Source organism: Pseudopipra pipra, chromosome 5, assembly GCF_036250125.1.
Source record: "Pseudopipra pipra isolate bDixPip1 chromosome 5, bDixPip1.hap1, whole genome shotgun sequence".
Classification (NCBI taxonomy): Eukaryota; Metazoa; Chordata; class Aves; order Passeriformes; family Pipridae; genus Pseudopipra; species Pseudopipra pipra.
The window spans coordinates 59,678,156-59,691,181 of record NC_087553.1 but is presented as its reverse complement, the minus strand read 5'-3'; the positions used below and the strand labels follow the sequence as shown (position 1 = coordinate 59,691,181).

The window sequence follows — 13,026 nt, the reverse complement described above, 5'->3', positions numbered from 1 at the left end:
GATATAGCTGACATTTGTAGTTAGTAGTGAATGTCATAAAAATACCCTTGGAGTATATGGTGATAAAAAGTATTATTATTTGTGTATTGAAAGGATGATACATTTCTATTTTTTCTAGTCTGAACCAGAGGGTTTTTCTCACTTCCATTTGTACGTCTGTGCTGCCTTCCTTGTCAGGTGGAGGAAAGAGATCCTGGAAGAGAAAGATTTTCAGGTAAGTGAGGGGAATATTTTTTCAAGCACAGGGTGGTTATTTCTTAGATTTACCTTCCTAACATTTCTTGGGGATGAATTTAAGACAAATAATAGCAATTGCAACAAGACTGACAATGTCTTACTGTTAGTTAGAGTTGCTGTGAAACTGTTGGGCCTGAAGTGATGTGCTGTAAGCTGTAGGAGATGTATTTTCTTTGTCCACTCCGGGGAAAAAAAATCTTGTTTTAACTGAGGCAGACTTTGAGAAGATGATTTCCGGAGGTGCTGTTACCTTGATATTTCACAAAGAGATTTTCTGAAAAGGTAATTGGATTTTTTTTAATCTTAAATGCATCACTGAAGTATTTATTTATAATTTCTCATCTATAACAACTTTCTCTAACAAGGTCATGTTCATTCTTTCAAATAAGCTGGGCAAGCAGTCTCTTAAAATAAGGAGACTGTTTTTCAGTAGGAAGTAAAAGGACTTCAGGCCCCTACACTTCAAAACCTTACATTTTTCCAGCAAAGAGCATATCAGGAAGTTGCTTAGAAGAGGATTTGAATATGTGAGGTAGGCAGATCATTTGCATACATCTGTAGAAGTTCAGTTATTTTTGTGAACTGGTGACAGTTCACTTTCATAGAAATGTTTATATTGGATTTTATCTTATGATAATGCGTTCAATGCCTGAAACGCTTTAAAGTCTTGTTTGGAGGCTGAATGTAAACAACCCGTGCTGTGAAGCCCCCACCATTGCCTACCCTGGGGAAATGGCCCATTACCAGCTTATTTTCTCTCCATCTGACTGAACTCTGCAGCCCTGTACAAATGAACCATTGTGCAAATTTGTGCATCACTTCAGTCTAGTTTATCTTTCTTCATAAAATGATTTATTCAGAGTACTTTAGTTGTTGTTGCCTATCTTCTCAATAAATTAATCCCTAAGGGCACAACGTAACAGCTTTAATTTATACTACCTGCTAACACTATCAGATTTTCTCAATTTAAGGTATTTTATCAAAAACAACTTTAATGTTGATATCCATGCCTCTCAGCTTCAATCGTTCACTGTTAATCCTTCTTGTTAAATTTTTCCTGTTGTTTTCCTGCACTAAAAAGTATAATTTTCCCCTCGCTACTGAATCTATTACAACTATGTTTTAAGTAAATAATCCCACAGTATAGTACTATGAAGATTTGTTCTCCTGACATGCATTCAGATTTGTTTACTTATTTAATAATTAAGGTATTTCTTTTTGGTTTAATTTCTTTATAGGCTATGTAAACTAGACTCTAAAGTATAAAAATCAGGAACACACTTGGAATACATTTATCAGACTGCTTTAGCTTGCTTACAATATAGAAATGCAATTAGTAATTTTGAGGATCTGTAGACCAGTGCTAGTTTTATCACTATCATATGTTATCACTAAACGGCTTGGCCTTCTTTATTGTGTAACATGACCTTTTAAAATGACTAAACTAAAGTGTTATCAATTCTCTAAATGATACTTCTGTCCCACAGGCAAGAATAAAATCCATTATTCTTCTGCTTCATTAATAATAACTGTAGATCATTGCCTAGTCTTCAAAGTAGTAGCTCAAGTAATAAGCACTTAAACTACATTGGAAAATTGGGAAGTTCAGTGTATGCTGTTGGAGTACTATGATTGCCCTGAATTCACATTATTGAGAAGTCATAGCTATAGTACATTTTGTACAGAAGATTTTTATACCATAAACTGTATCAAGAATCATATACATCCAGTAATTTCTCTTGCACATTGTGTGTGTTGTATTTGTTTTTCTGCGTATGACAGGAATAAAGGAGGTCTCTCCTAATTGTCAGTCAGAGGGCCAGGTTCTTTACTACTAGCTGTGAAAACTCCTGCTCTTCTTTTACATGTCTATTTGACCTCTTTCAGTAGAATTACAAACCTCACAGGAATTTTAAGTCAGAATAATTTCCCCAGAACATCAGATGTGGCGATATGCCAGAAGAGACACTGATCAGGTTTTGAGTCAAAGACCAGTTTTAAAGGACTTGGTTATGCAATACTTTTATTCCTATTATTTGATGAAGTATATTAGCAGTAATGTTACAGACAGGACAGTGATAGAAAATAGTCTTTGGAAACAAATATTTTAAGAGCATTCTCATAAGTGTGTCTTGCTGCAACTAAGCAATCAGTAAAAGTATGAAGTTCATTCTTCCTCATATGAACAGATTAATTGACTTATGTACCAAATTTTTGTCCCTCAATAATAATAGTTCCTTATTACAGACACCATGTGTATGTCATTCTTGCTTTGGGGGCTTTTTTGTGTATTGTTGTGTAGCAGAAAAAGAAATTCTTCAGTGAAAGAAGTTAGGCTGACTGGACTCATACTATAGAGTGATACGACCTGAAAATTTCTTGGTATTTGGTTTGTATCTGTAGAATTAAATATTAAGATATCAACAGAAGTAAGTTTTGGTGAGGGAAATAGAGGAAGAAATAAAGGTTCCAACTCAGGCCTCCAATGTTCAAATAGTCATGTATCTATATTATATGTATATATTATAGATGTACATGTATATACCTAAACAGGTGTATATATAGACTTGCAACACAAGCATATAAAAATGTGTTGATTCTCTGACATATTTTTCCTGTTTCAAATAACATTAAAAATCATGTTTTCACTGTAAGGTGATAAATCATGATAGAAGTTGTCATCTTTGAATAATTTGAACAAGTTATTGCTCTCACTGCTATCTATTTGGTTAAGTATAAGATAACAGTGTAGATCTCATCTGAAACGTGAGATCTGCAGGTTAATGTAAGTTTTACCAAGGACAAGTGAGGAGCAAGGTGATGCTCTATATATAATGTCAAGCGATGTGTGTTACGTGTAGAAGTTGTCCCACGTTTCTGTCTGATGAAAACTGGGACCTCTTGGCTTTTCAGAGAAGATTCCACACCACTTCCCCATTCCACAGCCTTATAAATTGTTCCTGCCTGACTATTGTAAAATACAGTGGACAACAGAGAGCAACTATATCAAACTCCAGTGCCCCAAGGGAAAACATCTGATTTTAGGAAGATGGGGAGGGGGGAAATGTCAAATGGTTTTGTTTTCCCAGGAGTTTATAGTTGCTTGCATTTCCTGCTACTTAATCTTTCTAGTAAGCTTTGATCCCGTTTTGGAATTTGCTACTTAATGCAATGAGCTGTGTGATGCGATGCTATGTAATGAGGGCAAAAATTATTACATGTAATTTTCAAATTCCACAGTGTCACTTTTTGATAGCAGTGAAACTAAACCTACATGTTATCATGTAATCAAAGATTAATATTATTGAAAAGTATGAGGGTTTTTTAGTTTTCATTAGAGCTTGTTATACTCTCACAGTTCTCACTTCTAGGAAGAGTCTTCTTTACCTAGACAGGGTACCCTACAAACCAAGGTACAGAGAGCTAGTTTGGGTAGTTCTGTAGCTCTGTTCATACTTCAGATTAGCAATTTATACTTCACATGTGGGGGAGCAGGGAACAAAATGTGCAGACAGTAAATGGAAGACCTTTTGATCCTGCCTCAGATTTTCCTTTGTAACCAATGAGATGTTTTATAGAATCACACAGGTCATACTTGGTTTAGGATGTTTCTGTTGATGGTATAAATGTTCTGTGTTAATGTACTGGTTCCATATTAGTATCAGATTAAAAAAAAAGAAAAAAGACAGTAAGTTTAATATAGATAAAAATACAATTTTTTAAAATGTGATAAAGTATGTCTTGTGAATGAAAAATGTGAAATTCATTTAGTTTCCACTATCTAAGCCTAAGTAATTAAACATGCAAGTAATGAAAACCTTTCTACTCATCAGCATGTCTTAGACTTTGATTTACTTTTATTCATTTTCCTGCTTACAGCCATAATTCCAAAATTTTCCTGAATTCTTGAGAGATGTGAATGGTTGATGCTTTTAAGTGATAAAATATTCAAGCACAATTTTGAGCATATTTAGAATTAAAATATTAATAGAAAATATGGCTGTTGAGTTTAATGGTGTCACGTACAAGATACCTGAGAGATTTGTAAGGATACGGGACTTCAGGGACAGATTCAGCTGTCGAATTGAATATAAGATAATAGTAACTCTTATTAAGTAATACTTAGACCAATACTGGTTTATTTGTTAGATTTAGTCCAAATTTCTAGTTTAAGTAAGTTATCATTTTGTTGACATAGCTGAGCTGTAAAAATATATTCAATATGCTGTGGTAAGGAATCTGTCTTTTCTTATTCATGATTCTAAGATATAGGCTTTTCTGTCTGTCTAACAGACATTTTCACCTGTGCTGTCATCAACTCACATCTTTATTACTGCAGTGTCCTTTTCTTTGACAAGTGCATTTTTACTTCAATTACATTCACCCAGATTGCAAAGAAGTTGCAAAGATCATTTTTCAGTCCACCATTTTTTCTTACTTTCTTGCTTTGCGTCTCCCTTAGCTCCCTTTCCTTTATAGCACTAAGGAAAACTTAGACACTTTGTCTTTCAAGGCATTTAATGGACTTATACTGACACCTTGCATGTCATCTCAGATTCAGCATTGAAGTGCTGACTACCAGTTTATCAGCCAGTGATGAGAGAGCCTCATCACGCACTTGAGCTCTCAAGAAAGTATCTGTGCTGTCTCCCAGGTGACCGACCACCTTACTTAAATGGAGCACCTAATGCACGTATTCAGTTACTTTTACTTTAAATCCTTCTGTTAAGTTCTGGGTTTTTTGCAATGCCCAGAATAGATTTCACATGTAGACTTGAATCTGTTAATAGCACAGTCACATTGAATAGTTTTTTGTTGCTTCTGTTTACTTTTCTGTGAATTTGTTGTCTCGTTTTATACTTGAGCCATAAAATCTTCAGAATAGTGACTGTGCTTTATTCTGATTTATATAATAATTAAAATAATTATTGTTTAATTATTATTTTAGATATGTACTAGGAAGCAAGCCTTAATGACCTCATTACCAAAGTGAATGCATGCACAATTGTGCATTATTAAAATTATTAAAATTTAGATATATGCTGAATAACAAGATGCTTAGAAGACCAATTCATACTGCTGTGTATATAAGTAAAAGGCTTTCATTTAAAAAGTTTAATATTAATATCCTTCCTAGCAATTATCTACTCTAGAAACATATCAGATATCAGAAATATGATTTTTTTCTATCTTTTTACACTGAACTACAGTAATACAGGTTTCATTAATCTTTTGTGATTTTGTACCTAGTTTATGATGTAAATTTTTAAATAGTTACTTTTTCTGCATGAAAGTCCAGTTCTCCATTCATATTATATGAGGCGTAACTAATAAATATATTTTCATTTAGCTTCTTGGTGTGTACTTTGCTAGAAATTTAATTTCCATTGCTACTGCAGGAAAAATAAATGTTTCTAAATTAAAGGAAAAAAATTGTTTCTGAAAGGATTAGTTTTTTGATTAAGAGGAGTGTTTGCCCTCCTTCACTGTGAGCTTTATGAGTAGATGATTTTGTGGTTCTGGACCCTGCACCCTCACTTTTCTGTGTATGGAACCTAAGCAGGTCTTTTCTGTGAATATACTAAAACTTGTAAAGAATTAAGGAGAGTGAACATGGAAATCTTTCTAACTTTAAAGAGCTCGTCTTTTAACATTGCTGTGATTTTATTCCCTGCTGTGAGCACTTTTGGAAGACGTTCAATATATTGTCATGTGTTGGCAAGAAACTGGAATCTGCTGTTCTAGACTTTGAACATCATAGCTAGCAATCTAAAGTGAGATTGCTCCTTAATCTCTGAGTACTGGTAGCAGACAGCTGGGATTCAACATCGTTGAATCATTTATGTTCTGAAGAGTCAATTTACAATAATAAAAGTACTGACTTTATTTTTGCATGCAAAGTGCTTAATGAACAGAGAATGATGTGACTGGAAAAAGGTTAACTGATCTTTTAACAACCCTCCTCAACTTTGTCAAAAACTTCAGCATGTTTTGATTATCATGAATATCTTGACTTCACATGTGAGTATATTGTTAAGTAAACATGGAGATGTTTTGACATGCAGTCTTAGAAATATAAGTTTTGTCCCACAGAACTTATTATTGCAAAATTTCAATATTCAACTGAAATATAAAAGATGAACTGTATGTCATCCTTCTTTTAACTTGGAGAAACTAATGGTGCTTGCCTTGTACCAGGAGGTGGACTTGCCCTCTGTGTAGAAGGTTACTGGAAGATTCTGACCAGTTTATGTAGTACACTAAAAATGACCTAAGAAGGATGGAAAAGGAAATAAAAATCCTAACACTACCCTTACTTATCTCTGAAGTTTCAGTGTGGCTTTCCTTTCTCTTTTGATGAGATTGTAGGCCTATTTTTCCTATTTTATATGTAGTTTTTTCTCAAAGCTTGGCTTTAATGTGCAAAGCTGACAATGAAAATCATTAAAAAAATAGCAACAAACAAAAGAACCCCACTTTTATTTGCATTTCATACAGCTAGCCATGTGCATATTTTTACACCTAAATTCACCTCTTTTTCTTTCTTTTGCTTGAGTTTATAGGACAAGAGTCTATAGTAATAATGCTCGTGCCTGGCACTTTAAAAATATTTAATAGACTACAGTAACACAGAGAAATTTTGTAATATCTGAATTTGGAATCTGCACCTGTTTCTGTTGCCCTCTTTCCATCTAGTTCTCTCCCAGAAGTCATATTTACTCCTCGAGACATTTGGAACTGTTGCACATAGTAAAATTGCAAGTTACAGTACAATGGTATTGAATTGCAAGTAGCTTAAATATATGTATTTGCTGCTGAAACTCACAAGTTACTTTGTTATATGAACTAGTCTAATATTATCAAAGAAATCACAGGAGCTGGTGAAACAAAGCCCTGCTCTCTCCAAAGCAGTTGAGCAAAACCAACTCCTGGAATACCTAATTACTACAGCCATGAGTTATCTTGGAAAATCTGTCTGTATTTTTTTTGTAATGAAATAGGTTTGCCCAAACAGGAAGACATTTTCAAAATCCCTCCTGAAGGAGACTAGCTCCACAGGGTCAAGATACTTTATTAGTAGAACTTTTATTTGGAATGCGGCATGAAAAGTAGGAAGCTGAAAACTTTGGTGATAAGAAATAGGACAAGAGTCTTTAGCTTTCAATATTGATATAAGTAGGATAAATATATTTTATCAATTTCTTCATCTTTTATAAGTACTTATAACTGTAATCTTTGTTATGAGTGTTGAGATTTAGTAACTTTATTTTCATTTTTACTCTAACCTTTTTTAAGTGTAATTCCAAGGCACATGGCTTTTACCAAGTCATTTATTACTCAGGAGTTTAACAAATCTGAAAATCAAGGTACTGGGACATAGTAGCAAGTACCTTCTACCTCAGCACATTAGGTGAGAGCTTCTAAAAGGGAACAAGGTACTTCACTGTAAAAGCTGCAGTGGCTCTTTCTAGAGGAAATGTGTAAGATGTAAGAAGTGTTTTGCAGTGATTGCCAGCTACTCTGTCTTGCAAGTAGATGGGAGTATGCTTGAAGAGCAAAGGTCTTAAGAACTTATGTCTCTTGTCAGAACAGTTTGGAGACATATTTTGACTCATTACACGCAAGTATCAATGTGTAATACTTTTACATTTGTTTACTGTTTGAAACAAAAATCTTCAAAAAGGGATATAGTAATTTATAATCTTGAATATTCTGTGTTTTCTTCCATGTGAATGTTCATGCCATTTCAAACATTGGATTTCATCAGATTTTTCTTCAGTTAGTTCCAAATTAGTTCCTATATGAATAGTTGGCTTTTGTGATAGGGATTATGTTGCAATTTTAGATGATACATCAAATTAAAAATTTCAAATGTAAGCACTGAAAGTGCAGATTTGTGCTTGGATACAATACACTGCAATTCATTAACTTCTACCCCTTCTTTCATGCAGAACAAAATTTTTAGTAACAGATTTAGTGTATTTGACAATTGAGTTCATTATACCATATATTAGTAGGACAGAGTTCTAACTCTAATGTTTCTCTGTGTCCTTCAAAAAAACCAAAACAAAGCAACTATATGACAATGTGAGCAGTCATTTCTATTTTCTAAATCAATTCTGTGTGATATTAGCTAATATGTCTTCCTTATTTTTCGATATTAATCTTCTAAGTAACAAAAAAGGTGTTAACCAGGTGCATGGTTGAGTACAAATACTATATGTAGATATGATTCATGTTACAGAGACCAGTGAGATTGAAAATGTGTTACATTATATACCTAGGCTTAAGGTTTAATGAAAGAAAGCGAATCCTGTGAGTCAGGTCTAAATTAGAAATAAAGTCACTTTTAAATTACATTTGCAGTCAGTGGAAAGACATAAGTGCGAATCAGTCACTTCTGATCTCGCCCTACCCTCTGCAAATATTTATTTCACTCCACTAATTACTAAGGAACATGGCACTGACAGAAATCCTACATTTAATGGTCCGAATAGTAAATATTCTGTAAAGACTTCCTTGAAGATTTGAATGTCTCCTGAAAGCCTGAGTCTTGTTTCTTGCAGTGATTGTTACCACAGATGTTGTCAGTAAGGAGGAGGGATGGAAGCTCTGCAGCATCCAGGGGCAAATCCAGTGGAGACTGCTCAATAGACAGAAAGAGATATTGAGCATACTTCCACTTGTAAAACTTGCTGTCGTGTGGAGAAAAACTGTGGACCATAGTGTTTATACAGTTCATATTGCTTGCAAGATCCCTTTACATTCTGAATGTTTTCATGGAAAAAAAAGCTGCTCCTTTAGCAAGCCTTCCTTCTTTGGGACAGAGTTATTTGACTCCCGAGAGAATCCCAAGCCCTTGCCTTTATGCGCAACTCTGTTCTTATTATTTGAGTTTAAGGAATTTAGTATCACAGATTTGAATACAGTTTGTTTGTGTTGTTTGGAGTTTTTTTCTGTGGGAATTGTATCTTTCTGGTTGTAATAGGAAGATAACTTTAACTCTTGGTTAGTAATGAATTTTAGCCTTTTATTGTAACTGAGTATAACCTAGAATGCATTTTTATTTTACTTACAGTTATTCTGTAAAATCATACTATGTGTTCTCTATATTCTTGCCAATAATTGATTGGTTTTAAACCTTTCAATTACTACCCATTTTGCATAGTGACTAATTAGTAGAGCAACCTAAAAAAATGATATTACCAACATATCACTTGGTTCCTGACCAAGGGACCAGTTTCTTCAGAATCAGAATTTCTTGAAGAAGGAAATAGGAAAGATTACAAAACAGAGAGGACATGGAGAGTTACCTGAAAGTAGAGCTTCAGAGATCATTCCAGTAATAATGACACAGTAATAATTTCTGTCTTGAACTCTGGGTACCATAAAAACACTAGGATCCTAACTCTTCTGTCTTGTAAAGCTAGTGTTGCATATCTGCAAAGTTCTGCAGTTTACAAAAGTCTTTATTTCATTATACTCCCTGAAAATTGCATATTTTGAATGTAATTAGATTGAACCCATTAACCTTATGGTGTAATTGGTCAGCTATTCCTATATGCCCCAGGAATTAATTGTCAATATTTAATGGACGTTGCCTGATGAAATTTGTGCTAGATTAAGTGCTATTTTTCATTTTTGTTAATGTTGTTGTTGTTTTAATTGCAGGAAAATATTTAATATGGCTGTATGTCCCTTCTGTGATTGTTTTTGTTGAGACTTGTCCTTGCAGAATGAACTGCCACCCAATAAATAGGCCCAGAGGTAGCAACAAAAATGAATAGCAAATGCAAATTTTGAATGAATGAGACTGGCCTGGACTGAATGTAGTGTAATCATTGCTGTTTTAAAGGAGGTTTCTTTTTGAACAGTGTTACAAAAACTCTAATTTTTGGGTCCAGATATTCTGATGGGATCCTAAAGCATTCACACATAAGCTATTTAATGATGGATAACAACTTATTCCTGAGCTGAAGAGCCATACTTGAAGCTTCACATGTGCTTGCTTGTATATATATAAAGTATATATATATCAGGTGAAATTAATTCTAGTGATAAAGAACCATTACAAGTTTCAGATATAGTCACACAGAACTCTATTTCAGTGACTATACAAACATACAGGCGTGTTTTCCCAAATAAAAGATTTAGCTATTAATCACATGAGGACAACAGTTATATGGAGACTGTAATGAGAGTTTTTATTTTTCTTTCATCCAAAGAATCTGTATTTAGCCATGTGTGTTCTTTATATCTTCAGGAATACCGTGGTTTGGATTTTTGTAGTTCTTCTTACAGTGCATCTTTAGCAACTCTATTTACCCTCATATGAATAACAGCTAAATCTCTTATCCCAAATTTGTGTTATGTCTCTGACAAATAATACTGCCACTGACACACATGGTTGCTATTGTATATAGGTACAGAAGACATCTGAGGCTCTCACAGTTGTTGAAACAATTAGAGAATGATTTGGCTTTAGAGTATAATTTTGAAATAACAATCATCATTCTAAAACATGCATAATGTTTTTGCCTTTACACAAATGCCTCCTAAACATTCTGGTGTCTAGTAATTTTTAGTTATCCTTACCAACTGAGAAGAACACAGTGTTAGAACAACACCGCTGTGGTAAAAGATGTCTAAAATTGTGATTCTCTTTAAAGCCTAGTAGCAGAGGAAAAGCGCTATTTTCTTTAAAAAGGGTCAATAGTTGTTGAGTACTTGCTGCTTTTTCTCCGTATTATTTTGAATTTTTGTCACCATGTATGATAACATAATTGAACTCTAGAAGCAGGTTCATTTTGTTCTGCCTATGAGTTGTGTCCTTCCTTGTTGTGGAAGCCTGTATGAAATAAAAAGAAATATATGTATATTTTCTGTTCAAAGCTCTACAGCTCTGAGGATGCTGGGATTAAACTCCTCCCAGATCCAGCAGTGCGTTTAACGGGCTGGGAGGGACACATTGTAGAATTGGGGTCCTCCTCAATCTTCACGTGTTGTCAAGAGTTGTGGTTGGTCTGACTCCTGCTAAAAGAAGGGAAGGATGTGATGCCGAGTGTGTATAATCTGGAGAGATTTCCTGTAAGCCTTTCTTTATGGCTTGTACTTCACAGAGCTGCTGTTAGTGTCCAAGTTATAAATCAAATCTTCCACACAATGAAAATCTGATTTTATTGTCCTGTAAGTTTCTAGAAAAAGCCTTTTCTGATTCCTGTAAGGTATTTTTCTCTCATCAACAAGTATTTTTATTTATTTTCAGTAAATACCGTGAAGAAATTTCTGCATTTTCTCCATTTCAATATAAAAGTATGTTCTTGAACAAAGAAAGAATTCTTGTTTGTCGTGAGCAATTTAAGTGACCTGCTAAACTAAATGCACTGGCAGGGCTTCCATTTAGTTAGTAATTCAGAGCTGTCACTGAAGACATCTCTCTACAAAGAAAACTGTTTTCTTTCCATGTTATTTCTTCAGCAGAAACTGCTGCATAACGATGTCAGTTATTGGCCTTATCAGTGTGTAACCCTGGAGAAGACTAAAATCACAGGAGCCTGTACACTTGACAACCAAACTCAATCAAAACTACTGATAAGAGAACAAAGAGGACCTAGAAGCTTTTGGAGTATGAGCTGAATAATAGGATGAAATGACATATGCCCTTCTTTGAGACAAGCAGATGGAGGAGGATTAATTTTCTTTCTTTCAATTTTCTGTTCTCTCTTATGGTTTCCTAAATGCTGGTGCATGTAGATTTTGCTATCTTACAACAAAATTGTCTTATTGCAACTAAAAGACAGTAAGAATAACAAGAACTGAAATGCCTATTGTTTTGTCATCTACTTGTAAACAACTCAGATTTAAATTTTTTCCAGAAATGCCATTATAGCAGATTTACTATTACTGTTGCAGCCTCCTAGTTAGCTCTTTCAATTGCCATAAAGAGTGAAGTCTTTGCAAATGACAGCTCATTTGCTCTCTGTAGTGTTTTTTTGCATTAGATATCCCTTTGCAAATATAGTAAGAGCTCCCATTTATCCCATCCTAATTCATTTTCTTCACAGTAGCATTTTCTTGCTGTTAGCTGAGCAAATTACGGTAGTTGCATCCACTCCTCAGGAGCTGATTCACTAAAGCTTTGTGTTAACTTTTTTTTCCTCACAATTCGTACACATCTTGCTTAGTTTCAGGTGCTGATCCACATAGGTCAGCAGGTTAAACAGGGGCACCTGAAATCCTTAATAGCTGTTGTTCTCTACCACATCCTTTCTTAAATATTGCCATCCCTGAGAAAAGATGACGGAGCAGAGGATGGAGGTGCTTTGTAGTTGCCACCTCACAGGCAAGCCTATTAAAGCGAACTGAAATTGCCAGCAGTAATATACCTCTGAAAGATATATTTCATGGAGCTGACATCTTTACTCTCTTCTGTGAGAAAAGACCACATCTTCCAAGCTGTGCTATAGTTTCCTTTCTAGGAGATTATTGTGATAAATACAGGAATTCTTCCTCTCATCTGCCTGTTAAGGAAGAGATGAGGGATGTCATCACCATCGGTAACCAGACCATCAAACACTTATGTTATACCACATAATGCATCACTTGAAGTGTTTATCCATTAGAATTGTTGGTACAGTTTTGGCCATACCCTTAAACACCTTTTGATCACATTCATTTATTTAAAAACAATGGCATTTTATTCATTATTAAAGAAATAATTTTGTCGAAAGTCCAATTCTCTGAAGAAAATGAATTTGAGTATAATGTTGTCCTTAAAGCCCATTTGGT

General features: G+C 34.4%; 1 protein-coding gene across 2 annotated transcripts in view; it reads left to right on the top strand.

Annotated features, from left to right (window-relative positions):
- The window catches only part of TBC1D22A (TBC1 domain family member 22A), a 156,236-nt gene that overhangs the window by 126,529 nt on the left and 16,681 nt on the right, over positions 1-13,026 (top strand). For both annotated transcript variants that reach the window (XM_064656246.1, XM_064656248.1), the window contains one exon: positions 119-214. In XM_064656246.1, coding sequence (XP_064512316.1) covers positions 119-214 — 96 coding nt within the window. Of the gene's footprint in view, positions 1-118; positions 215-13,026 lie in introns of those variants that run through there.